General features: G+C 53.9%; 1 protein-coding gene across 1 annotated transcript in view; it reads left to right on the top strand.

Annotated features, from left to right (window-relative positions):
* Positions 1-26,056, top strand: part of ATP6V0D1 (ATPase H+ transporting V0 subunit d1) — a 38,664-nt gene that overhangs the window by 6,060 nt on the left and 6,548 nt on the right. Inside the window, exon 2 of the mRNA XM_006203693.4 lies at positions 16,705-16,876. Within this exon, the coding sequence (XP_006203755.1) occupies positions 16,705-16,876 (172 nt within the window). The remainder of the gene's footprint in view (positions 1-16,704; positions 16,877-26,056) is intronic.

Here is a 26,056-nt window from a genome sequence, read left to right as displayed (position 1 = left end):
ATTACGACATTTCCTTCTGCATCTCAACATTATTTCACAAGAGACAATCTCATATAGAAAGAGGAAAGTAAGACTCCAGGTTAGGCCTAGCCAATCACCAGTCACATGAAACTGCAAATGCAAATATAGGTGGTGTCACCAGGAGTGGCATGTTATTCAGCACTAATTGTGAGGTGGCCAGGAATGTGGCTAGAACGAGATCAACTTTGAAGGATTGCAAAAACCACAGGAAGGGCTTTGTCCTGAATGCAGGGGATGGGAGGTTAAAACTACTGGGCTTGTACTTTAGAATGTACCTGCAGTTTGAATAGTGTTTTGGAGGTAGGGGCTACATTGGAGGTGGGAAGAACAGACTGCTGGGTTTTATAGTAATCCAGACCAGAGAATATGATGGCAACCTGTCTTCAGGCACTGGCAGGGAATACAACATGGTGGGGGAATTATAGGTAGAGGAATTGATGGGTTGAATAAGGGGGCTGAGGAAGAATGAAGAGTCAAGGCTGACGTCTTCATCTGTGGCTTTGGCAACTGTGTAGGTAGCAGGGTGAAATAATAGTGGAATGTAGCAGGAACAGGTTGGGGAAAGAGTGAGAAGATGGGATTTGAGGGATCTGTGAGTCATTTAAATAAAGATGTGGAGGCTGCTTTTGGTGCTCAGATGTGAGGTTTGAGCTTGGAGAATCAGGGTAGGGTAGAAGTGTGGCCACTGACCCCAAGGGAGAGCATAGGGTCATAAGAGTAGAGGCCCGAGATGAGGCCCTCCTATAGGAAGAGCTTTTGTTAAACAGGGATAGGGCAAGAGATGGTCCTGCCAGAAGTCAAAGGCATCCCCTGAGAAATGGGTAGCCCCAGGGAAGAACCTGAAAAAGAAGGGGGTGGTGAATGCCAAATGTGGCTAAGAGACTGAAATAAAGTCAGATGGCTGTCTGTTTGGTTTTGCCCTTCAGAGGTCCTTGGTGACCTTAATGAGAACAGAGGAGACAGTGTACAGACAGAGCAGAGCTCACTGATGAACTCATCCCAGCTCAGCCACGTACTGGCTTTGCGATCTTGGGCAAGTGGTTTATCCTCAGGTGCACAGCGAGAGTGTTAATAGGATCTCCCTGAAAAGTTAGTGTAGTGTAAGCAGAGGGCCTGGTGCTGAGTGAGCAGTCAGAGAAGCCAGCTGCTCCCACTGTGGTCATTCGTTCCTGTCACTCTTGGGAGGCAGGCACCATGCTGGGTCTTGAGTGCGTAACGAAAACGTATCACACAGGCCTTGCTTGGGGGCACGTGTGCCTAATGGGCAGACTGGTGGACACCAAACAGCACTGAATGTCTAGTAGGCACAGGTTATATTTGGGGGCAATGGGAGCATGTGAGGAGTGAGTTAAAGGGTAGGCTTCTTTTTGGGGTGATGAAAATGTGCTAGAATTGATTGTGGTGATGCTTGCACAACTCCGAATATACTAAAAACCATTGAATTGTACACTTCAGATGGACACATCGTATGGTGTATGAATTATATATCAGTAAAAAGCAGTTACACACACAAAACTTAGCCAGGTCAAGGAGATGGGAAGAAGAACGGTGTTAGGAGTTTCAGAAACGTCAAACTACATAGCATCTCAAAGGAGTTTGGGCACTGGAAAGAGAGTGGTGCACAAGTCAGGGATGTGCAGGGCTAAGTGTGAACAGGTGCATAGGGCTGGTTCATGGAAGGCCCTGGAAGGATACGTAGCTTAGAAAGGATGAGAGTCATGATTAAAAGAGATTCTTGAGTTAGGTCAAGGTCTGTGTGTGGGAAATGTCTTGCTTAAGAGTTGCTATTTACACTCTTGCCTGGAAACATTTTGTATGTTTCGTTTCTCAGAGGAGAATACGCTGATTTAGTTAAATTAGGTGACTACAACTTGGATAGCAAGACGGGCTTACCTCAGTCCAGAATTTCTCAGAGTCAGATGTAATCTGACGGTCAGAAGAGATGACACAGTTCTGGCAGTCCAGTGACCACAAGTAAGAGAGAGGAGCTTGGGAGGCACTGGGAGAAGGGCATCCAGAAGGTGGTAACCGGAGAGTTGCACTGTAAAACAAAGGGAACAGTTACTTGGGGTCTCTGAGCTATGAGAGCCTGGGCCCCATACACACCTGAAGTTTTTCCCTCAATGTTTGAGGATCCACGTTGTCCCGCCTGCCCTGGGCAATGTCATTGCTGTGTGAGGAGGCCCTCCCAGTGCCCAGGATTGATAAGCTGGCATGGATCACTGGTGGTGACTTGATTGTTCCTCTCCAGCTGGCTGTTGCTGCAGGAGGGTGGGGCCCCCAGAGCAGGGGTGGAGGCTAGGAGAGACTGGAGGGAGGGCTTGCTGCCATGTGCTGGCTTGGACTTGCTCTCAGTAGATGCAGAAGAAGGGGATCGTGGAGGGGTGGGGTTGGTGGCGTGATGCAATTAGAAGCTTGGTCTGGGGCTCTGGAGGATGCATTTAGGAGGAGCCAGGCTAGAGGCAGGCAGCTATTCCAGCTCTCCAGGTAGGAGAACATGGGCTGAACTGGGGCAGGAGTGGCATGAGGGCAGAAGGACTGGGTCAGCAGCCAGCTTAGGGGATGTGACCCATAAGATTGGGCCAGTTTTCCTTAGGTGTGAGGGTGAGAAGGGTTAGAAGGCAGGCTTCTGGCCTCATAAATGACTGAGTGGTGCTGGAATTGCTTCTAGGATGAGGCCCGCCAGAGGAGGAGAAGGTCTGGGGTGTGGACAGAGTGGTGGAGGAGGAGGTGTTCTGCCTCAGACATGCTAATTCAGAGTATCTGAGAGGTGGCTGTGTGGATCTGGGGGAAGTAGCACTAAAGATACCAATCTGGAAGTCTTCAGCATGCTGGCGGGCGGTGCTCAGCCTATGTCCTGCCATCTGTCAGCTTGCAGCCAGGACAAGCTTCCTTAGAAGCCTAGTCCTGTTCACGAGTCCTGCCGGGAGGCTGGAGAGCAGCCTTAATGGCAGGCCAAGTGGACACAAGCGTGACCTGATGAGGATACCCGGCCTGGAGCCTAATTTGGCAAGCAGAGCTGGGAAAGCAACAACCAGAGATTCCCGTCCAGATTCCCGTCATGCCTCCTCCTGCACAACTGGGTATGGTGGTTTCTTTCTTTCTTTTCTTCTTTTTTGATTTCCTTTTTAACTAAACATAATTTCTAAGAAAAATTCCAAAAATAGAGCTGGTGGAAGGGTGACTTGGTGTAGATCCTTTGGGGGACAAGTTTTTACCACCTTGTTTAGACATTGCATGTATATGTACTGTGCAACCCTGCATACCCACTTACGGGATCGTAGCCCCTAAATTAGCAAAGGATGGCATGTACAGAGGTGTTCACACAGCCTAGTTGATAACAGCAACCTATTAGAACCAGCGGGGTATCCACTGACAGGGGTATGGTTAAAAAAATCATGGTCTGTGCTAGTAGTGGAATACTGTTCGAGTGCTCAAAAGTATAACGTTCCATAAACACTGATTTAGAAATATCTTGTTAGGTGAGAAGTTGCAAAGCATTGCATGTATCATAGTCCCATTTTGGTAGAATGTCAGAGGAATGTGCACAGAGAAACATGTTTGGAAGTGTAGATACCAAGTTGTCTAGAGTGACTGTCTCTGTGGAGAGGGATTGAAGAGGCTGGGAGGGGGAATATGTGAGTTTTTAATTTTAAGTACTCTTCTATTATTTGAATGTATTATAGTGAACAAGTGTTTAATGACTTAAACATGTGCTAAAGATATCTAAAATAAAGGAAATTAGAACATTCAGGCAAGCAAAGAGAAAGTACTCTTACCCCTCAGCTGTCCAAGTCAAGACCCCTGCTGCTGACCCTGAGGCGTTCCTCCACCTGTTGGTTCAAAGCATCGTAGGGTTAATCTGAGTCATAGGGAACCCCCACCAAACCCCTGGTCTTCACACAAAAAGACTCAGAGTCATGGATGCATGAGGGCCCAGGCTAAGGCTGGACACTTCTTTTCATTCAGACCAGAGCCCCAAAGTCCCGTCCAGGTACAACTCACCTGCTCACCTCTCACCTGCCCCTTCCCTCCTTCTTCCCCTCCCTACCTCTTGCTTTCCCTTCACCGATTACATCTTGTGCTGGTATATTCTCTAGCCTGATCTTATCTGGGAAGCTATTTATGGTCAAGATAATCCACACAGGAACTGATAACCCCTGTTTCACAAGCCCTGCCCCAGGAGATTATGTCAAGACTTGCTCTGGTGAGTGATAACATGTTTGTCTTTGGAATTACTCAGTGATTTCTTGGGCCTGCTTTCTGAGATGGAGCCAGTGCCTAAAGCTATGCTTATGGTCTTTTGAGGTGACCTCAGCACAGGCAAATGTCAGCCATCCAGGACCCTTGAAGATGAGACTTTCTGGATGGCAGAGTGGGAAAGACCGAAATTTGAAACATTTTGCATAGAACCCTTCTGGAATGTGTTAGTCTCACTTTCTTGCTTTCTTTGCAGCACACACTGAACATAGCAGAGCTTCTCCCAAATTAGGGCTGTAAGACTTGAAATGAGATGGAACCGAACCACTGTCCTTGAGGGCCCTGGTCTACCTCCAGTAGTTTGTCCCTGGCCCCCTGTGATCTGAGTGCCTGCTACAGCACCCTAGACTCCTTTTCTAACCTGCAGCTGTTCTTGTGCTTTGGACTCAGCTGTCAGATGCACTCCAGCTTGTTAGAAGGGTTGGCATCAAGAATGAACAGATGTGAGGACATGATGATCTGTCTTGTAAATCACCTGTGCCTGCTCAAGGTCCGGACCCTAGGGTGTCTTTGGGTCACCAGGACTTTTCTTGAGTTCTCTATGAGGCCAAGCATCAGGCAGACTGGGCTCCTTTTCTGACCAACTGTGTGACACTATGCATGTGATTTAATGCCTTGAAGCTGAGTTGCGCACCTATAAAATGAAACGGAAATCACTTGCTGGTTATTAGGACTCAACAGCACAGTGCCTAGCCAGAGTGAGTGCCCAATAGATATTTGTATGATTGGATGAGTGACAACTCTTTATTAGTACTGGCAGGGGGCTCGTCTGTGGGGTCCTGGGGAGGAGAAGCTAAATGCCCCATCCTGGAGGGGTGCACCATGTCATAGATTGTCCAGTTTCTGTGTTATGAAGCACTTGCTTTTTAAAAAAGATACAGCATTAGGCATTAGAGACGGGGGATAAAGGAGTTTGGAGATTTGGGAGGGTCTAGCTGAACTAGAGAATAAGAATGTAGAGGGCTGAGGATGCCCATCCTCAGAAGGCTCTGTCTTCATTGATGCAGGACAGACCAGTCCCTCATGACTAGACTCAACCTCACCTTGTCTTCATTCTGGCTTTCCCAGGCTCACATCCACCTCAGGTCTATTCTTGTTCTTTATGACACATTCCTGCATGGCTCTGCAGGTGTCTGCAGCTTCTTCTTCCAAGGATCAATGACTGGGGGAATGCAGACCAGGAATCTGAGGCTGTGATTAAATCCTAGGAAGCCAGAGCAGAGCCTATGGTTGTTGACAGTGCCATCCTCCCTTTGGCCACAAGAGGGTGCACCAGAACTATTCGGCTGCCTCAGAGCCAGGGTAGGGGGTGTGGCTAGACCAACTGGTGCATCTCTGCTTCTCGGCTCAGCACTGTCCCTTGGGATTCTGCCCTGGGCTCTACTTCCCTCACCCAAGTCCCAGTTGGCCTGCCCAGATTAAGTAGGGCTTCTGGCTCAGTGTCTCCCGTCTGTCCATCTCTTCCCACCTTCACTTTGCTGTGTCCTAGCTTCCTGGGTCAGGAAGGGGAAGGTCAGGGAACATTCCCTGATGCTCTCCATTTAGTGCCCAGTTCAGGCTGCTCCAGCCTTGACCACCACACTGTCCTCATTTACCCCCACCCGGGTCTTTTTGGCAGCTCTCAGACTTGGACCAGCAGCTACAGCACAATGTGCTAGCTATGAACCAAGGGTCTTGTGGGCTGCAGGTAGGAGCTTGAGGCTGCCCAGGGGATCAGGGCCATGCTTCCCAGGCTCCCAGAAGCACCACCCTTCCCCAGGTGGTCTCCACTCTGGTCCTGCTGCTCTGGTCTCTTCAGGAGAGGGAAAATTCATCCTCAGGATAACCTCCTGTCCTCCCAACCTCCTTCAGCACTTTAGGGGTCATGTAAGGGTACATGTGGCACATATAGGCACGAGTGTGTCGGGTGACTCTGGGAGAGGCTCAAACTAGGCACCGCAAACTCTCTAGGCTGTAGATATACATGTTATCAGATAATTGACTGTTCTCTTCCTCTACCCTTCACCCCAATTTAGAGGAGTCTTTCCACTGACCTCCCTGGCTTCTGCCTAATTCCAACACCTACACCTTAGCTGACTAAAAAAAAAATCTATCCTGCCCAGGAATATTGGCCTTTGTCCTCTTTTAGAGGCACGAAAATCAGGACCCTGAAGGGCCACTTGGTAGGCTCAGCTGCTGTTGTATAACCTGTTGTCTGCTCTGCCTGTCTGTATCCAGCACCCTGCAGCTTGAAGGGCTGGGGTGGGGCTGCCCCCATGTGAGTGTGGGTGGTCCTGAAGGGTGGCAGGCAGACTTGTGGCTGGGGGAGGGGTGTGTGGAGAAATAGCCCTGACTGGGTGCCGGGCACTGCTTTCCTGGACAACTGTGGCCTGGCCCTACGCCAGACCTTGTCCCCCTCTTGGCCATTCAGGCAATGGTTTTCAGGCTTTGACCTCAGCTGAGGCTTCATGTTTGGCTGGCGGATGGGGCTTTCCCCTCTGAGGAGTCATCTGTGGTGTCTTCACTGCTGCAACTTGGCCTTTCCTGCCCGCCGCTGCTCCACAGCTCCGGGCCTCCCCTGCACCTGCTGTCAGTTCTGCCAGGGTTGCTTCATGGGTACCAAGGCCTCTGGACTCACCCAAGGCCCTGAGTGGCCCTCAGGGACTGGGGCTGCAGGGAGTCAATGTGATTCAGGCCTGACCAAGTAGGGAGTGTCAGAGCTGGTCAGGCCCCTGGAGGTAACCTTAGCCACCCTTCTTATTTTACCTGGGAAACTGGGTCCAGGTGAAGCCCAAGGCCTTGCTTATGGTCTCCTGACACTCACGTTGCCTTCTACTGTTTAGTCACTCTACATATTTGGATTCTTTCTTTCATTTGTTCACTGAAGGAGGCCTATGCTGTTCTTCTGCATACCCAGCCCCCAACTCAGGAATGAGGAGACAGGTGAAAGAAGCCCTGTTTCTGGGGCCCTTGCCATTCCCCCAGGCCTTGTCCATGGTATCTAGCTTGGAAATTAAGGGTTGAGAGTTGAGGAATATGGGTGAGCTGCAACCCATGACCCAGCAGACAAGGCCCCAAGGCTGACAGGTTATAGCTCACCCATTTCCCCCGACCCTCAATACTTTAAGCTCCAGGCTGGATCCATGTGGCAAGGTTTGGGGGAAATCAGGGTCCTGGAATGTTATCCCTCAGGCCTGGCCCAGGCTTCCTGCCTCCCTGTCACCCCCATTCCTCCACCTAGCCTCTGCTTTGGGACTCCCTGAGCAGGTGACCACCCTCTCCCAGGGACTGACTCACATCCTCAGTGCTTATCACGCTCAGTCTGGCATATTACTGCTTTCCCTGCACGTGTCCCATCAGGCCCTTGAGCAGGGTGGGTGAGGGGGTCAGGGGTTCTATACAGGACCAGCTTGGATGCATGCTACTGCTCCTGCCACTTACTGCCTGGCCCAAGCCTCTTGGTTCTTCTGGGCATGGGTATAGAATGGATCAACTCTGCTCTTGGCCTGGGTTGCTTGGTCTTGTTTCTGTGAGCTGCAGGGAAATGAGGCTTTGTGCTGAGAACAGCACGGATCACAGCCCCAAATGAGGCATGATTGTGAGCCCATCCATAGGACAAAGGTATTTCCATAGCTTTGATTCTAGGTACCATGTAGCTGGCAAGATGCTCCAGCCAGGATCCAGCCTGACCTGGCTTAATCTCACTGGGAACAGCAGCCTCTGGGGGTCTTAAAACTGCTTTCCTCCCATTGAAGTGAGCTCCAACTTTTATTAGTGTCCTTCCTCCAGAGGCCTGTGCATGTGAAACAAAAGCTTAGCATCTGTGGCTGAGAGGATCACTCAGGTGGTGTGGGCCAGTGGACCTGGGAGCCAGACATGGGCATAGACCAGCTTTTCAGGAGCTCCTTGCCGTAGCTGGCCTTCTCTAGGTTGCCTGACTCCAGGCCACCCCACACCATTTCACCTCTCTCACTTAACACCCAGGCGAACTTATGCCTTTGGGAAAATGAAAAAAAGCTCTTCCCTTGCAGCCCCAGATCCACTCCATCCTGCAGGCGCTATAGCTATGGTCGCAAACCTGGAGAAGAGAGAGCTTGCTTAAGGTTAAAGTACAAGGCAGCAGCAGAGGTGTGGCCCTGCCTCCCAGGGTGAGGCTGGCTCACTTGATTCTCAACCTGGGCTGCAGCAGGGGAACAAGGGAAGCTGCCCTCCAAGCCCTACATCTCCTGAGGGACATGCCAGTCCCGTGGAGCCCTCAGGCCCTGGGTGGGGATGTCCTGGGGAGGGGCTATCCAGGCAGGTCTCCTTCTCCACCCAGTCAGAGGAGAGCTTCTTAGAACTTGCCCTGGGTGCAGCAGTAACTAGTTCTGCCCCTCCCTTTGGCACATGGGACCGTCACCTGCCTGGCACCCTCCTGATCATTGGCTGAACTGATTTCCTCATGGGCTGTGAGTGATGTATTCATTCTCCGAGCCATGGAGATGAGGTGTTTCTGAGAGCATGAGGGTAATTAAATGTGCTTCTGCTACCACCTGCCACCTGTCTTGGAGCATGGAGAAGGGTGGTAAACCTGAGTCAGACATCCTGCTGCCTCCTAGATAAGGGGCGTGACACTCCCGCTTATCAGATCCCTGTACCTGCTGGATGGTGCCACCGACCCTGGTGTCAGCTGGGTCACCTCTGGGGATCAGCCCCATCCCCCTTCTGGGAATGCCACACCTCACTGAAAGGCCTCCAGTGTGAAATAAAATGCCAGTCTAGGGACTGAGGAAGGAGAACTTGCTGTCCTTTCCCTGCAGAATCTCTGTTTCATGCCAGCTGAAACCCAGTAACTTGCATATGGCTGTGCCAGCAGTAGACTCCAGGTTCTTCCCGAGACTGCTGGCTCGCCAGCCCAGGGGCTTCCCATGGAGCAAGAGCTGCCCTTGGCTGCACCACCTCCTGCCTGCTCCCGCGGGCCCCAGGGAAGCAGCTCACTGGGTGGTAGGTGGTGCAGAGCTGGGTCCTAGCCTCTGTTCCTTTCCCTGGGGCCTGGCTGTGCAGCAGCTGTCTATGATCCTGCTGGTAGGTGACGTGAGACATGGGCCTGAGGACAGGAGTCCCAGATTTTGAGCCAGCTCTGTTTGTCCTTCCCCAGGAGGTAGCAGAGTGGGGCCTGTGTGTGTGTGCGTGCCTGTGCTGCACAGGGGCCTCTGCAGCCTTTGTGATGTGGGGAGAGGACATGTGGAGCCCGGGTAGAAGGATCAGGGCCATGGGAAGGAAGGGCAGGGGCACCCTGTGGAGCGCTGAGTAGGACAGCCTGAGCAACAGCCTGGAGTCAGAACACAGACCGCCTGATTGGGGCTGAGCCTGTCAGTTGGGAGGCTCTGGTGGGACCCTCTCTGCCAGGAGAGAGAGACTGGTGTGCTGTGCTCAGTTTTCTCCATATAACCCTTCCTCTGTTCCGTATCTGTGGTGAGTACCCTGGAAAGCTGGTATTGCAGACCCTTTAATCAGGTTACTGGCCAGGGGCCTGAGTCCAGAGATTCTACAAGCTGCTTAGGGCCAAGCCATGGGATAGGATTTGAACCGGGGTCACGGTGGCCCCAAAGCCCAGGGTCTCTCTCTCCCCTGCTCCACTCAGCCACCTAAAGAGCCATGTTCTGAAACCAGTAATCTGGCAAATGGGGCTGCAGATGGGGGCTGTGGCTCTGCATGGACCAACTGATGGGTGATGGGTGGACTTGTACTGGGCTGGCAAGAGGCCATAGACGCCTCAGTTTGGGGAGGGGGCAATGCCAAGGGTCTGGATGGGGAATGCCAGGTGGCACCTGCAGGAGGAGAGGAAGAGCTGGCATTTGATAGGAAGAGTTGGAACCCAGGGTTAGATAGTTACATGAAGTTTGCAGGGAGCCTGTGATGGGCCCTGGCAGAGGCCTGGAGGTGAGAAGGATGCTTAGTCTGTGCTGCAGACCCCAGGTAAACCCAGGGTTAACGGTTTCCATGCTGTGGCTCCCACGCTGGGAGTTCCAGATGTGGCACTGTGACCCTGCAGAGCCAGCCGGCCAGTGTACACATCTGCTTTGGAGCTGATATGAAGAAGAGGTCTCCTCCACTCCCAGAGGCTGGGGGGAGACTCAGATACAGTACATTTGCTGAGCGGAGAGGGGGGTTTCTGACTCCATTGGGCCACCATCCTGGCCATCTGTCCATAGCTATCCATCTGTCTAAGCTTCCCTGCTTGGAGCCCCTGGATGATACAGCACTGGAGAGGCTCTGGAGCTGAACGAGCACTGGACATAGAGCCCAGATCCAGGCCCTTCAAAGCAGCCCCTTCACCTGGGCCCAGGGAAGTGGTAGAACAGGCTCCAAGGCTCCACCACCCCTCAGGGAGTGGCAGGATGGGCACGCTAGGCTCTAGGGAGCATATTTTCACATCTGGTTTCACTCATCAGCCTCAATTCCTGAAAACCCCTGAGCTCCCCAGGAGAGCGTCGTTGAGTGACCTCTGGAAAAGCAGAAGTGAAGTCTGGGAACACAGTGTCCTCTCACGCTCTGCCGTGGCCAGCTGGCCAGCAGGGCCCCTCTGTGGGCCATGAGGCCATGGGTGAGTCTAGAGCAGGGGGCTGCCCTGCCTAGTGTACTGTGCCAGGGGCTGCCTCTGTGCCTGCTGGTCCCCTGGGGCAGCATGGGACCAACCCCTGGCATGGACTGAGATCTTCCCTTTCTGCCTCCCTGGGGACCTTGGGAAGGGACTGCAGAGGCCACGTGCTATCTGCCCTTGGGAGCCCTGGAGGGGCTGAAAGATCACTTCCAGGGCTGCCAGGATCTGAGAAAGGTTTCAGAAACTGGATGGGAGGCAGGGCTGCCCAGCTGCCACCTCTCAAGTCCTGGCTGGAGCTGGCTGCCAAACCCACACTTTGTCCCACAGAGAGGAGAGAGCGTTGGACAGGCTAGGGGTCCCCATGCCTACCTGCTAATCAGGAGCAAGGGTGGTAATCAGAGGTGCTAGTAGGGGCCATGGCTCTGCTGCTGAGGGGTCCTGGTCCAGAAGACCTGGGTTGGGGGTAGGCAGGCTGTGGAGGGACAGGTGGAAGCTGTGGGGCCAGCTTGAGTCTGGTGCAGCCCTGTGAGCCCTGGGAGGAACAGCCATGCCAGATGGTGTCTGGCTGCAGCCTGCCCACGCACCTTCACAGAGCTTAGCTGGATCCTGCTGGGGCTGGGGCAATGGCCTTTGACACAGGCAACCTCTAGGTGGACAGGGGTGCCCTCCCAACCCAGCCTCTCTGGCTGAGCCTGAGGAAGCAGCCCCGTTTCCTGGACTTCAAGGGCTTCCCGTGGACTTCCCTGGAGGATCCACTTGGGGCAGAGATCACAGGCAGGTTGCCCTAGCCAGAGGATAGTACCAGTAGAGCAGAGTCAAGGGCTAAGGCTGAGGCAGTTCTAGGACTGAGGGTGTGGGACTGGGGCCTCACAGGCTGTGCTAGGAGGCCAGGCTCCAGCTCTCCAGCTCTGGGGCCTTGGGGGCCACTGGGTGAAAGTGACAGCGACATGTTGGAGTTGGAGGACTTCACTCTGGTGACGGTATGGAGAGAGGACTTGGGAGCAAGGAGCCAAGAAGTGAGGAGAAGGCCAGCAAAAGGGCACCATAGTGATGAGGGGGCTGGGCAGCCCCTGGGAGGTGAAGTTGAGGGGATAGTCTCACCAGAACATCAGGACAGGCAACACTGGGGAGCAGAAGAGATCTGAGAAGGTCCTGGGTGGGGTTGAGGGAGTAGGTCCAAGGTCCTTAGGGGAGGCTGGAGGCATTGGGAAATTGAGTTGATCAGCTTCCTCTGAGGAGGAGTTTAGATCGGACTGCAGAGAGAACTTCCTGACAGCAGCAGCATCTTCTTGGACATGAGAAACCAGCCTCTGAGGAAGTCTTTTGCTGTGAGAGATCCCAAACTGGCCAGACATTCCTGGTGCCGGGCCATGGATGGGAGGATTTGGGGTAGACAGCTGGGCTTGTGGGTAGACCAGAGCGGTCCCCCGAGTCTGTGCTAACCAGAACACTACTCATGCTTCAGCCCAAGCATGTCTGGGGCTCTCAGGGGCCATCACCGAGGCTTTCAGGCTGCTGAGCTCAGGGTGCAGAGCAGAATTAGCCCCTGCCTTCCCAGAGTCCTTGGCATCCTTGGCTGCCCTCGGGGACTGGGCCAGGGCTGGGTGGCTGAGTCTCCCACGAAGCTCTCAACGAGTTCCAGGCCTCTCCTCCTGTGCTCAGAGCCCACCCCCAGTCACACCTCCTCCGCATCTCTCAGAGCAGGAAACTGGAGGGGGGGGGTGGTTTCTAATGGGTGTGTTCCAGCCTGAGGACTGTGTAAAGTGCTTGGGGCGGCTAGCCGCTGGGCCTGGGTGCCAGGTTTCTTGAACAGGGTCAGAGCTGGTTCAGAAGCCCTGTGTGGTCCGAGCTGAGAGATTGGCTAGTCTGGTTGCTTCCAAGTTGCCTTCTTGGCTGGTGGGCTGTCCCCGCTCCCTGGATCACAGAGAGAAGTGGGGGGTGGCCAGGGAAAGTGGTCTGCAGTGGCCCTTTGACATCGTCACTGGGGGGCTTTTAAAAATGAGTTTTCTGGTAAGGAAGACTCCTCAGGCCTTGGGCGGGATTCTCAGTAGAGTCTCCCGGGTTTGCTCTGATCCGACAAACGCCAGCAGAAACCACCCGGCCGTCTGCATTCCAGCAGCCAAGTCCCCAAATGCAGTGTCAGCAAAACTCAGCGGCCAAGGCACAGGGATGTTTGCTTTAAGGCCCATGCTAAGCCCCAGGAGTGGGGGGCGTGCAATGGAGAGCCCACCCCTCAGCTTTGCCCCTCTCATTCACATGCATGAGCTTCTCTAGGAATGGCTGATGCCACAAGTAATGCCAAAGGGGCTTGCCCACGAGTCATGACAGCCTAGGGCCTCTGTCAGGTGGGCAGTGAGTGTCCAGGCTGCCTCCAAGGTCATGGAGGGGGTCTGCTCTGGCCCCTCTCACTGCTCTGCCACCTACCAGCTCTTCTGGGACTTAAGTCTGCATGCGCAGCAGGGTCTATATCTGAAAGGCTCGTCCTGGGCCTAGAGTTGTGGGAGAATGTGGTCAAAAATGTAAAGGACTGGGGAGGAGTGGAGACCAGAGCTGAGGATGGAGAGAATCCATGAGGCCTGATCCATATCCTGGCCCCTCTATGCTTCACTGTGGGACTCTTGGACACGTTTAATGTTCCTTTTGATTTCTCTTTTCTGAATCTGTGAAATGGGAATGGCTGGGAGGTCTAGCACACAGTTTGCTCCTGGCATAGGGCTTGGTACTCAGCAGAGCCCCATCTGTTTCTAGCTAGAGTGGGTCTTGGTTCTCCCCTTTTGGGGGTGCTGACTTCCACCTGACCAGTGCCAGGTGAGACTGAGTTGGTGGGGGCTGAAGAGGGGGGAGGGTGCTTGGCAGTGAGGGAGTCATGGAGCGAGCCTTCCCAGGGAGAAAACCACATGGAGCAAAGACAAGGCTGGGACAGAGAAGTTCCCCACTGCTGGAGAGCTTATGCGGCTAGAGTGGAGGTGACTGCATAGCACTTGGGGAAGCCTCCCAGCAGCATGTGCAAGGGTGCCTGTGGGGGCCTGGTCCCTGACTGCTTTGGAGGGTAGGAATCAGGAGGCTGGACTGCAGTCCAGGGCCAGAACTCACTGTCCTAGAGAATAGTGGGGCCACTGGCATGAGGGGCCCTGCCAGGAGCACTGGGTTTTGCCCTATGCACCTGGCCTAGCTTCCAGGCCCAGGCTATGACCTGGAGAGGAAGGAGTCTCACCGCCTAAGAAGGGCTCTTTTCCGGCTGTGGTGGCTGGATGGATAAACAGACAGGTTTGGGCTGAGAGCTGTTGCGCCAGACCATCTAACCCAGAATACCACATCCCCACCTGGGCTTTCAGTGGCTGTCCACCCTGCGGCTTCCCCTAGTGGCGCTTGGAGCACCTGCTGTTCCCAGGCCAGAACTCCCTGCCTGCTTGCTTTTTCAAGTTTCACAATGTTTATTGATAGATAAAAGTATATTAAAATCCAGGCATGAATATGACTTGATAAATTAAGTAGACTTAATTTCAGTGTGAAAATAAGAGGGAACAATTCATATTCTCACCATTTGTTTCATACCCACAAAAATCACTTCAGGGGCATTGAGGATCTCTCAAAACTGATCAGTTTTGTGCAAGTAAACCATGTTGTTGTTTTCTTTTAACTTGTGCACTTATCCAGAGTCAAAGATATTAAAATCTAGCACATAAAACCCATTACTAGAGGTAGAAATACAGGCGTATGCTGTTACAGGGAAACCCTTCAATTACAATTACAGATTTTTCTGTAACAACCAAATGCATAATCAAATATTGCAACAACTTGAGTATTACTGAGCAAAGGCACCTTCTCTTAGCTATGTCTTATTCCTGGCATAGGTGGTCCTTGGCTGGACTAGTGAGGATGGGGAGGAACAGAGCCCAGGGCAGGGGCTCATGGCAGATAGCCTGGGGCAAGGACATAGGTGTGCGCACACCTCCTGGGCAAAAAGACAGCAGGTTCTATGGGGCAGAGCAGGGGGCTGGTGGCTTCTCCCTTCCCCACCTTTTATTCTGTCCCTCTTTTGAGTGGCCATGGGGAAAAAGGTGTGAATGGTAGAGTGATGGTAAAAGCAGCAAATGATGACAGCCTTCTGCAGGCCTCATGAGGTTAAAATCTACTCTGAGTCCCCAGGAGCCACAATGCTACCTGCCACCCAGGTGCCACCAAGAGATCCAGATGGAAAGTATCCACCCCAGTGGTGTGCACACCCCTCCTTCCCATACATTCGTCCATCTCTTCTTTGGCACAGCTGACTTCAAGCTGGGAGCATTCTTCTCCTGATGAGGTACAGGAGAAGGGTCATCACAGGGATCCCCTAAGTCTGTAGAGCAATGATGTGCACCACTCATGTTTCCTTTTTGACCAGGATAGCATGGACCACTTTTCCTTTCAGCCCAGGATAGCATGGACCACAGACGCTCGGGGATGCCTTAACCAAGTGGTGGGACAGGTGCTTGTGGAAATGTTCACACATGTGATCCTTCCTGTCATTCTCTGAGCAGCCTTCCCAGGAGACAGAAAGCATGCGATCCTCAATCAGCAGAAGCTAGCTTCCGTTGTTGAGCCTTAATACACACATGCATGCACTTGCACACGCAGGGCCCTCCTCAGCCACTGTTCTTGGCACTGCCATCACTACCACAGTGTACCCTGTTTGAAAATCCAGGTGTAAACCCTCCTGCTATCTTCACAACTCTCCCCAGTCTTTCATTCATTACACAGTTAGTTAAAATGCACCAGAACATACTCTGTTCTAAGCTCTAGGGTACTGCAGTGACCCAAAGTCCCTGCTATTGTGGTTTATGTGACGTGTGCCACGTGGGATGTGTTACAAAGAAGAGTGGCACAAGTGAAGGGACAGAGGGGTGGGGCTGCAGGAGAGGCCTCTGAAGAGGAACATTTGAAGAGAGCTCATCACTCTCCAGACAAGGGGACAGGGAAAGGCCCTGAGGGGGATGTGCAGATGAGTGATGGAGTCTGCCTGGTGTTTTAAGACCACTCTAACTGCTGGGTGGAGAATAGACTGGGGTGGGTGGGCAAAAGCTGAGAGACTGTTAGGTTGTTGCCATGATCCCCCTGAGGCTCACCTGTCCTGCCTCCCCAGGGCCCTTCTGCTCTGCCCTCTCCTCCCTTTTTCCTCACGCCTGCTCTTAAGAGCTCAGGAGAGCCCGTGGGATTGGTTTGCCTGCTTTCAGTCAATCTAGAGAAAAGCCAATCTTTCTTCCCAGCTTTCACACCACTCAGTTACTCTCTAGGCCACTTGTCTGTCATGCCAGCTGTTTCCTTTGTACTTTCCTGTCCCTGCCCTTTGCCTGGCCTGGCCTGCCTTTCATCCTTTCAGTCTTATCTTGGTGCCATCTCCACTTTACTCCAGTGGCTCAGGACAGCTCCTTCATTTCATATGCATGTTTCTGCCTGGGAGTATGATGGCTTGCTTCTCTAACCCTGAGGCTCCTGAGGGTAGGCAGCATGTCTTATTCTGCTCTAAGTTAGGGCCATCCTGGAGCCCACCATGCAGAAGAGCCTCAAAGGCTGTGGGTTGTGAATGACATCTTGGGTTGGAGTTTCCCAGACGTTCTTGTCTCATTTGGGGGAACAATGGTTCTACTTGTATTTGGACTCTGGGGCCCAGTGTCCTGGCTCATGGCCCAGGGGTCTGGGGCATCTCCAGGGCCTTGGCCTGACTTCCCTGGAGTGGGCTCTGAGCCAACAGAGAGGTTGCGGTGGAGACAGGTCAGGGTAGCAGCAGGACACAATTGCAGGGGAACAGGGTCGATGGGGACTTAGGGTCCTGGGGAAGAGGCTCAGCACTACTGGCTCTCACTCCCACCCTTGGGTTTCAGACCTGAAGCTGCACCTGCAGAGCACTGACTATGGCAACTTCCTGGCTAATGAGGCATCACCGCTGACAGTGTCCGTCATTGACGACCGGCTCAAGGAGAAGATGGTGGTGGAGTTCCGGCACATGAGGAACCATGCCTATGAGCCGCTCGCCAGCTTCCTGGACTTCATTACGTGAGCGCCCTCTGATGCCTTTTCCTCCTGCTGGGCAGGACAGCTACCCTGCCTTCAGGGTTCTCCTAGGTTGTGTGGATGGGCTGGTCATTCAACAACCCTGGGCCTCTGGGCCACCACCCATAAAGTGGGGTCATCAGCCCACCAGGAATCTGGTGAGCAGGCAGGAGTGTCCCACACTGTAGTGTTGGATGAAGCCCCCTTTGTTGTTGTTGTTGTTGTTTATCTATTTTATATACAGTAGTTTGTATCTGTTCATTGCAAAATCCCAGTTTATTCTTCCACACAACCTTTCCCTTTTAGTAACCATCAGCTTGTTTTCTATGTCTGTGAGTCTGATTCTGTTTAGAAAATAAGTTCATTTGTATAATTGTTTAGATTCCACATGTAAGTGATTTCATATATTTGTCTTTCTCTGGCTGACTTTAGTTATATGATAATCTCTAGGTCCATCCACATTGCTATGAGTGGCATCATTTCATTATTTTTTATGGCTGAGTAGTATTCCATTGTGTGTATAGACTATGTCTTCTTTATCTATTCATCTGGATAAATGGACATTTAGGTTGCTTCCATGTCTTGACTGTTGTAAATAGTGCTGCTGTAAAAATTGAGGTTCATGTGTCTTTTTGAATTAGAGTTTTAATCTTTTCTGAATATATGTCCAGAAGGGGGAATGCTGGATCATATGGTAACTCTATTTTTAATGTTTTAAGGAACTTCCATGCTGTTCTCCATAGTGGCCGCACCAATTTACATTCCCACCAGCAGTGTGGGAGGGGTCCCTTTTCTCTGCACCCTCTCCAGCATTTATTGGGTGAAGCCCCTTTCCTTGCACCTCTGGTGTTACAGAGATTGGGGTGGGGAGACCAGGGATGACAGGAGCCCTTTCCCTCATTCTCGCTAAAGCACTCACACTGAACACTCATCAGGCCCCTACCTCCCATGATGGGGTCAGGGGGTGGGCAGAGCTCTGAAGAGCTAAGTTCTTGGGATGGACCACTCAGGCCCTTTGGCGCTGTCTGGGCTGAGGCCCATCTGTCATCTCTGACCATGGCCCCTGGGTCTCAGGGAGAAGTGGGGCAAGGAGGGTGCTGAACACCTGGCTGCCTTTCCCAGTTCTGGGCCAGGCCCCCATACTTTTGACCCTTATCTTCCCAGCTTTCTCACTGTCTAACCCTTGGGTGCAGCCTTGCCTCCACTAACCTTCTGGAAAAGCTGAGCAGGGGAAAGAACCCTGGGACCTGGAGGCTGAGGCGGGCACTTGAATGAGGCAATCTCTGCTTCCCAGGTGTGCCTATGGAAACACGGATGTAGAGAGGCCCCTTCTGCCATCATGGCCCAGGAGCCATGAGCCAGGGCCTGGTGGACAAAGAGCTGGCTGTTGCCAAGGTGGCTGGCCTGCAGAGGTAGTGGACAGAGGCATGACCGTGACTGGCTTACACAAGCGTGCTCTGCGTTGTTGGAGTGTGAGAGTGTGTCGTGGGGAAGTGTTTATGGGTCCTCTACTGGGTATTGTCTAGCTTTGACCACTCCCTGATGGCAGCACCCCCACCTTCCTCCTTGGGGTCTGGCACACCTGCCCTACTTATCCTTGCAGGGATAGAGCTGGTTGCCTGCTGCCTGGCCTGCTTCCCACCCCAGCCAGGAGCAGCCATTTACTTGAGATCCACTTGCTCAGGTAGGGGCTACAACCAGAATTTGGACGGGGGCCACAGGCTGGGACACCTGAAGGACTCAGGCTAGGAAGCAGGCTCTCTCCTGGCCACAGGCCTCCTTCCCAAGGGCCTCCCTGCTGTCCTGGCTGGATCTATAATCACATTGCCCTGGCCCCGGTCAAAGCATAACAACATGGTCCTGCTGGGGCAGAGGCCACAGATGCAGTATGTCTCTTGCTGCTGCACTGGGGCGGGGGTCACACTGTAGCACCTGTCTGTCAGCCAACCCCTAGCCTGGGCCTGTGTGTCCCTTACCCCAAGGCCAGAGCTGAAGGACATACCAGGAAGCAGTCCATTTATTGCCAGAGCCCGGCCTTGATCTTGTTTGCACAAGGCTCCTTCAGCTTCCTGGTGAATGTTCTGGCCTTGCCAGCTAGGCTGGACAGAGGAGGCCAGCCCTATGCCAGTGACTGGAGGGCAGATGTCATCCCTCCTGCTGCCCACTTGGCCATCTGCCTGTGCAGCCAGCCCCTGGCCTGTCTTGGTGCCCTCAGCGACTTGGTCTTAGCCTGCCAGGCCATGAAACTGGAGAGGGCTCTGAGCGTGACTGAGGCCACACAGCTGCCAGCTCTTTGCTGGAGGTTGGCGGCAAGCACCAAGCATGCTTGAAGCAGCCAAGTGCTATTCTGTGGCCGGCTTTCACTTCCCCGCCCCTTCCATTCACGGGCGATTGTAGCTCACAGTCTACCCATCCCCTCACTCCTGCTCTCTCTCAGAAAGTGCGCAGCAGCCACGTGTCAGCCTGTCTAAGCCTGTGGCTGCTCGTTCCACGACCTTGTCATCTCCAGTGACCTGCTCCTCTGCTCTCTGCCTCAGCCACCCCCATCGATGGCTGCCCAAGACCATGTCATCACCTGGAACTGTTCCACCCCTGATATCGCTGAGTCAGGCACCCCTTCTCTACCCACAGCCTCAGGCCTCCCAGCCCACTCTCAGTCCCTTGTGGGACACGGGTTCCGGACTCAGCAGGACTCTGGACCTTGCTTCCTCCTCTGCCGCCCCTTCTGTCTTCATTCTCCTCCCTCCCCAGCTGAGGTTCCCTGGTCCATCACTCAAGCACTGTCTGCCAACATCCGCAGCTCTCTTGGCCGCCCATCTCATGGTCCCGCCCAGCTGGCAGCTCCCCAGCCCTGGAGGAAGCCCAGCAACCTCCAGCCTGGAGGCGCCCTCCCCCACCTCCACGGCTGGGAGCAAAGCCGGGGAAGCCAGTGTTGGGTGGATATTCCCTGCTGCCAGGCATGCATGCTCACCAGTTCAGTTGGCTTTGGCTTGTCCCTACCGGGCGGGCCACTTGTTCTCCCTACTTAGCACCATAGAGCTCCCCACCGAGGGTGGGAAGACCACCTCCGCATCTTAAACATCATCTGTCTCCTGCCCTCAGTGTGCTCTCAAGGTAGATGGCCCACATTTTCCTCCACAGAGACTGTAGAAGCCAGTCTGCCTCCCAGCACTGCATCTGTACCACCCTCAACCTCGTTCAATGGCAGAGTCACCCTCCTCTTCTCTTGGGACCTTCTGCCAATATCCTGAGTCCCCTCACCCCACTCCCTGGACCCTGAGTGGCCACGTATCTGCACTCCTGTCTGTGCAGCTCCTTCCCTTCCAGATCTAAACAAGCTCAGATCTCTCACACCATTAAAAACGCATCTGGTATGGCTTAAACTTTTACATTCACTCTGTTCTCTCAACTCCTCTGTCCTTCAAGCCTCCAGTCAGCTTCCAGCCATCCGATCACTCTACCACAGGGCCCTGGCTAAGGTCACCACTGACCTTCATGTGGCCAAGGTCTCCAGGCTTAATTAGGAGCCACACCCCTGTTACCTCCTTCCAGCCATCTCCTTCCTCTCACAGTGTCTCTCTGGCCTGAGGGTTCCCAGCCCTTAAGCCTACAGGCTGTTGGGTGGGGCTGGGTCTTGGTGTTATTAATCCAATCAAGATGTCAGCCTCCAGGGAAGCTCATGCAGATGAATACTCCCAGAATGTCTGTCACCAGCTTCTATGTCCCCTGGGTAAACTGCAGCAGTCTCCTAACTCGCAGGAGAACTTCTAAAACCAGCAGGCTGGTCTGGCCCAGTTTCCTATGCAATCACTGTCTCTGCCGCTGGACCTGGTGCACTTGTGATCCTGTGCGTGTCTCCCAAGAGAGTTAAGTCTCTGTCTCTCAGGCCTGTGGGGCTCCTGAAGTTAAGCCCCACTGGCCTTCAAAACCAGATGTCCTGGGGTCTCCTCCTCCCACTGCTGGAACCCTGGTCCTGGGAGTCTGACGTGGGGCTCAGAACTTTCATTCCTGTGGGAGCTCCTCTATGACTTAATTGTTCTTCAGCTTGTGGGTTGCCCACCCAGAGGGTATGGGGCCTGACTTTATCGTGAGCTCACCCCTCCTACCTTCCTGTTGTGGTTCTGTTTCATTGTTTCCAGTTGAAGCAGATCCTTTTTGTTAGACTCCTTTTTTCTCGGTGGCTGTTCAGAAATTGGTTATGGTTTTGTTGTAGTTGCAAGGAGAGGTGAGTTCGTGGTCCTTCTACTCCCTCATGATGTCTGTCTGATTTAACTCCTGCCTCCCTGGTGGCTCCTCCTCCTCTTCCTCCTCCTTCTTCACCTCTTCTACCTCCTCCATGCTGGGTCATCCTAGGAGTAAGGAGTGTTGAAGAAAGGGGTGAAGTCTTCCATAGGGGACTGTCCAGGGGACCTCCCCAGGCTGGGGCCTCACGACTGGCTTCCCTGAGGAGGCGGCTATTTGACTGAGGGGAGGACCGTCTGAAGGAAGAATTGGGAGAGGGCAGCCCTAGGTTGAGGGAACCATATGTGTCCTAAGCAGCTGGAACATGGAGACCCTGTTCTGTGACCCAATGGGAAGGAGAATGATACCCTAGTGATATCCAGAGGAATGTTACCAGTGAGGAGAGTGCCATCCCCCAGGTGGTGGACATGTCAGCTAGATACCCCATCCCGGTGTGGGGACTTGAGGGAACAACGCCATTGCTGCCCACAGACAAAGCCAGCCCAGCTGGGGCGGAGGCTGGGACCACTGCAGAGGTTACCTTAGCTCCAGCCCTCAGAGTCTCTTAGTTGCCTTCAGAGCTGCCCCAGGATGGCTGGAACAGTCTTCTGCAGGAGGCAGTGAGATCCTCGTCACTGAAGTTGTACAAACAGAAGCTGGTCAAGGCCTCCCCTGCCCTTCCATGATGAGAGACAGTGTCCAGTGGTTTTGTAGATCCCAGCCAGCCTTCAGCCAACGTACACACATGACCAGTGTCAGCTCTGGGCCAGGCTCAGTGCCAGAAGGGAGGGAGATGTATGGATGCGATAGGGTGGGTGCCAGTGCCGGTGCAGGTAGCTCCTGGGGAGGCCTGTGGGCAGGTGCCATAAATGGAGCCAGGGGTCCCAGGAGCCAGAGGACTCCAGGGTCAGATGGAGTTAGAGGGGCCACTCAGGGAGTGGGTGGCCAGAGTGGAGGTAGCGTCCTTGTGTGGGGCAGACAGGCCCTGAGTAAGAGAGGTCCCCCAGAAGTAGACTGTCATCAGTCGTGTGGTTTTGAGATGATTCAGCTCAATATCATGGTAATAACATGTAATATGTCACTGTACTGAGGGCTCCTTCCAGGCCCAGCCATTCACTTGCTGTGTGATGTGGATAGAGCCTCTTATTAGAGTTTTTTGGCGTTGCAGGGGACCTTGATCTGGGCCATCCCATGATGGCTTCCCATAGGAGAGTAGGCCCCAGAAGGGAAGCTGGGAGAACTAAGTGTGGTCTCTGGGGATTCCCAGGTGGGCTCCAAAGGCCTTTGTCCTTAGATGAGTGAACTTCCCCAGTGGGGGCCGTGTCCATGTGTGCAGCACCTGCCTGCAGCCCTGCAGAACTTGGGCATGGTGACCTGCACCATCTGGGGGAGGTGAGGTCTCATATTCTCCTGTGCCAGGAGCCTCAGTGCCGCCAGCCTGGAGTGGGCAGCTGGAAAGAAGCTTTGTCCCAGGACCATGGCCTCAAGTGCCCACTGGGCTTGTCAGCACACCTACCACACTCCCAGGTCACATTGCTCAAACCTTGGGCCCTGCTGGGTCACAGAGGGCATCTGGTATCCTTAGGCCTCCCTATCCTGACCCTCTAGCTCTTGCAGTCCACAACCACTATTTCTGGATTGATGGCAGGGTCTTTCTAGGCTGGGTCTCCAGCCTGCTGTAGTTTCTGGGTCCTGGGCTAGACCTGACTCCTGGGAAAGCCAGCACTGACACTGTTCCCCTGAGCCTGAAGGAGCTCACACAAGAAATCTTTGAGGCCCAAAAGGTTCAGGTCACATGGGAAGACCCAACTGGACCTCTGGAGAGGGGCAGGATTTTAATGAGGAGTAGGTCAGGGCCTCACTAGCTCTGCTATGGGCTGTATTTCAGTCATCCTGACTGCAGACGGAAAACTGAAGCTTGACAGGTCATGAGCCTAAGCCATAGCTTGATATCTCTCTTTCCCTTCCACCCAGGCATGGCTCTGCAGGACTCAGATATGACTGAACACAGGTGCAGTTACTAGCAGCTCCTGCTGGGGGCTGTAGATGGGCAGACTGGCAGGGGTACCTAGTCGTCATGGCCTCCTAACCAGCGTCAGGCCCGGCCCTCAGGGCCAAGGTGAGAACCATGGAAGCAAGCCATGATGCTCCAGCAGGTGGCGCCAAAGGGCACAGGCAGAGGGATGGGGCTTGGCTAGGGGCTCTGAAGACTTCTTGGAGGAAGTGGCTTTCTAAACTCTGACCCGAGACTTTTGTGGGCCCAAGCCGAGTCTTGAAGGCACAGAGTGAGTGTGGGCCTCTGGGCAGAGGAATACAAACTGCCCCACTCCCACCCCACGAGGGCCTCTTTGTCCTGGCGGGCAGACGCCTGTCCACTCCCCAGCTGTCTTCCTCTGGAGGGAGATGCTGACCAGCTGGAACCTCATTCTCTCCTATTAAGGCCAAATGAGGGGAGGACTGGTGGAGTGGCTTTCTGGGGGCAGGGAGGCAGCTGCTGAAGCCAGGCAAGGAGAATGAGGATTTCCCTGCCTGCTGCAGGCCTTTGCCTTGGGAGAAAAGCAGATAGCTGGGCCAGCATCATCTCTGCCATGCTCTGCCTCCTTTCATCCCAGGAAAGGAGATTCTAGCTCTCATTGGGCAAGGGAGAAAAATAGGGGCTGCAACCGTAGCAACCTTGTAGTTGACCCAGGGGGAGGGAGGTGCTGAGCCTGGCACGGGATCATCCAAGGCTGGCCTAGCCTGGGTTAGAAGGAGGCCTCGCAAGGGGCTGGGGAGCTTTACTTGGCTTAGCATTTCCCTTGGTGCTCAGCCAGGACTTCTAGCAGGAGAGTCTGGGGACAGCCAAGGGGGTGCTACCACCAGCCCCCACATCTGCTGTCAGGGCTAAAAAAGTGAATCATAGCTGGCCTGTTCCACATCACTGGAGGGACAGCAGCAAAGCCAGACAGTGGAGTCGTCCCACAGGGCTCTCCTCCGAGGCTGGTTGGGACTCTGAGGAGGGCCTAGGCACCTCCCTTGGGCCCTGACCCCAACCCTCCCCTCCAACATAAGCGAATACCCTGTGGTGCAAGGAGTGATGAGGTTTAGAAAAAGGAAATGGACTTGTGGGGATCCCTCTGAGAAGACAAGGCTGGATGAGGAATGTTGAGTCAGGGCATGGGAACCTGGATGTGGGTGGAGGTGTGAGGACACTGGCCAAGGGGACACAGTACTCCTCTGCTTTATGGTGTTGCAGGGCCTGGGGCCTGCACGCTCTGTGCCTTGAATCCTCTGACAGTGGGGCTGGTTATGCAGGTGGTTGTGATCAGTTGGATAGTACAGCTGTAATATATAGTGTTCTCCTCCTGCTCCCCTTACCATCCAAAGTCTTGTGAGAATATAAAAGAGTATCCTTCAGGTTCAGGGGTCAAGTCTTTGTGGCTGTCTCAGTGCTGGAGTGGGGCTGAATGGGGTACGAGTGGAGTGTTATGAGAGGTGACATATAGCAGGTCCTGGGGTACATAAGATTCTAGAGGAGTCATGGTCAAGAGGGATGTGCTACCCAGGGTAGAGACAGTGCAGGCTGGTGTTGGAGACCAAGGCACAAGCTCTGGCGGACTCTCTCTGAGGTCCCTCTGCTCTCCCAGCTCTGTCAGTTCGGGGGTGAAAGGGTGGCCATTTGGGCCCCTTGGCTTGCGGCTGCAAATGGGCCCTGCCTGAAGTCCTCAGTTTGAGAAGGCGGGCTTGTCCCTTCTCAGCACACATCCTGTAGTTGACTGAGCCAGATTGGAGGTGGAGAGAGGGCAGCTGCCTGGGCCCAAACCCAGGAGAGCAGAGGTCATAGCAGGGTGCTGGTCTGGGTGTGAACTTGGGGAGTATGCAGCAAGCAGTGGGGACGAGGGTGGGGGTGGGAGTGTAGGGGTCAGGCCAGGACAGGAACTGTGGCTTCTTCCTCTTGCTGTCTTCCTAGCGGGCCCTGTGGGAGCTCCCCCAATCACCAGCCCTCTAAGTTGAGGCCTAGCTGTGGCCCACCCAGAAGCTATGGCAGGGCTGTGCTCAGTGCCCAGTTCAGGGAGCAGCCTCCAGCCCAACTCATACCCTTCAATGGGTGTCTCGCTCTGGTCTTGAAGCTCTTTTCCCCGGGCCTCATCCAGCTGCCTTATACCGGATTTCATCACTGGTGACATGCTGGTGGAACACTATGGCTACTGTAGCATGACTGTGGCCTGGGGCCCTCTCTCCCTTTTCACCCCATCTCCACACAGGTGACTACACAGAACTCAACCCCAGCTCCTTTGAGGCATTGTCTTAATGGATGGAGGTAGGGCTTGCCCCTTGTCAAGTGTGAACTGGGCAGCCCCAGCCCTTCCCGGCTCCACAGCCCCCCCACTGCTGCCTATGCACCATGCAGAGCTGTCCTCTTGTGCCAGAGGGGACCTCTGAGCCCAGGATCCCGTCCAGTTCTCTGGGTCTCCTCCCAGAATTCCTGGGTGGATGTCTGGCCCGGGCCTCAGGCCCTAAAGGTGGAGGCAGTGCCCTGTTTTTGGTGTGGGCTGCACAGGGCAGCTGTCTGCCTACTCATCTCAGCCTGACCTGGGTCCTTACTCCAGAGGGGCCTTCCCATTGGGTCCTCTCTGGCCTTCCCTAGAGCAGCTTCTTACCCCACTCCTCTTCTTTCTGTCTCCCCCTCCCTCTCTGTCCCCACCCAGCAGCCAGCGTGACCCTAACTGGGCTGTGATACTCCTTGTTTATACCTTGCATATGGACCTCTCACGCTCAAAAAGAAGTCGGGACCCTCAGTCGGGCCCACAGGACCTGCCTCCAGGCTCCAGTCTGCTGGCAGCACTGCCCCGGTTCCCTTCTCTCTGCCAACCCAGACCATGCTCAGTTCCCTCGAATGCGTCTGCCATTCAGCAGATGCCTCCAGGTCTTTGCACACACTATTCCCTCTACCCAGAACACACCTTCATCTCCTAGTCCTCT

This window comes from Vicugna pacos, chromosome 9 (assembly GCF_048564905.1).
Source record: "Vicugna pacos chromosome 9, VicPac4, whole genome shotgun sequence".
Taxonomy (NCBI): Eukaryota; Metazoa; Chordata; class Mammalia; order Artiodactyla; family Camelidae; genus Vicugna; species Vicugna pacos.
This window is presented reverse-complemented; position numbering and strand designations above follow the sequence as displayed.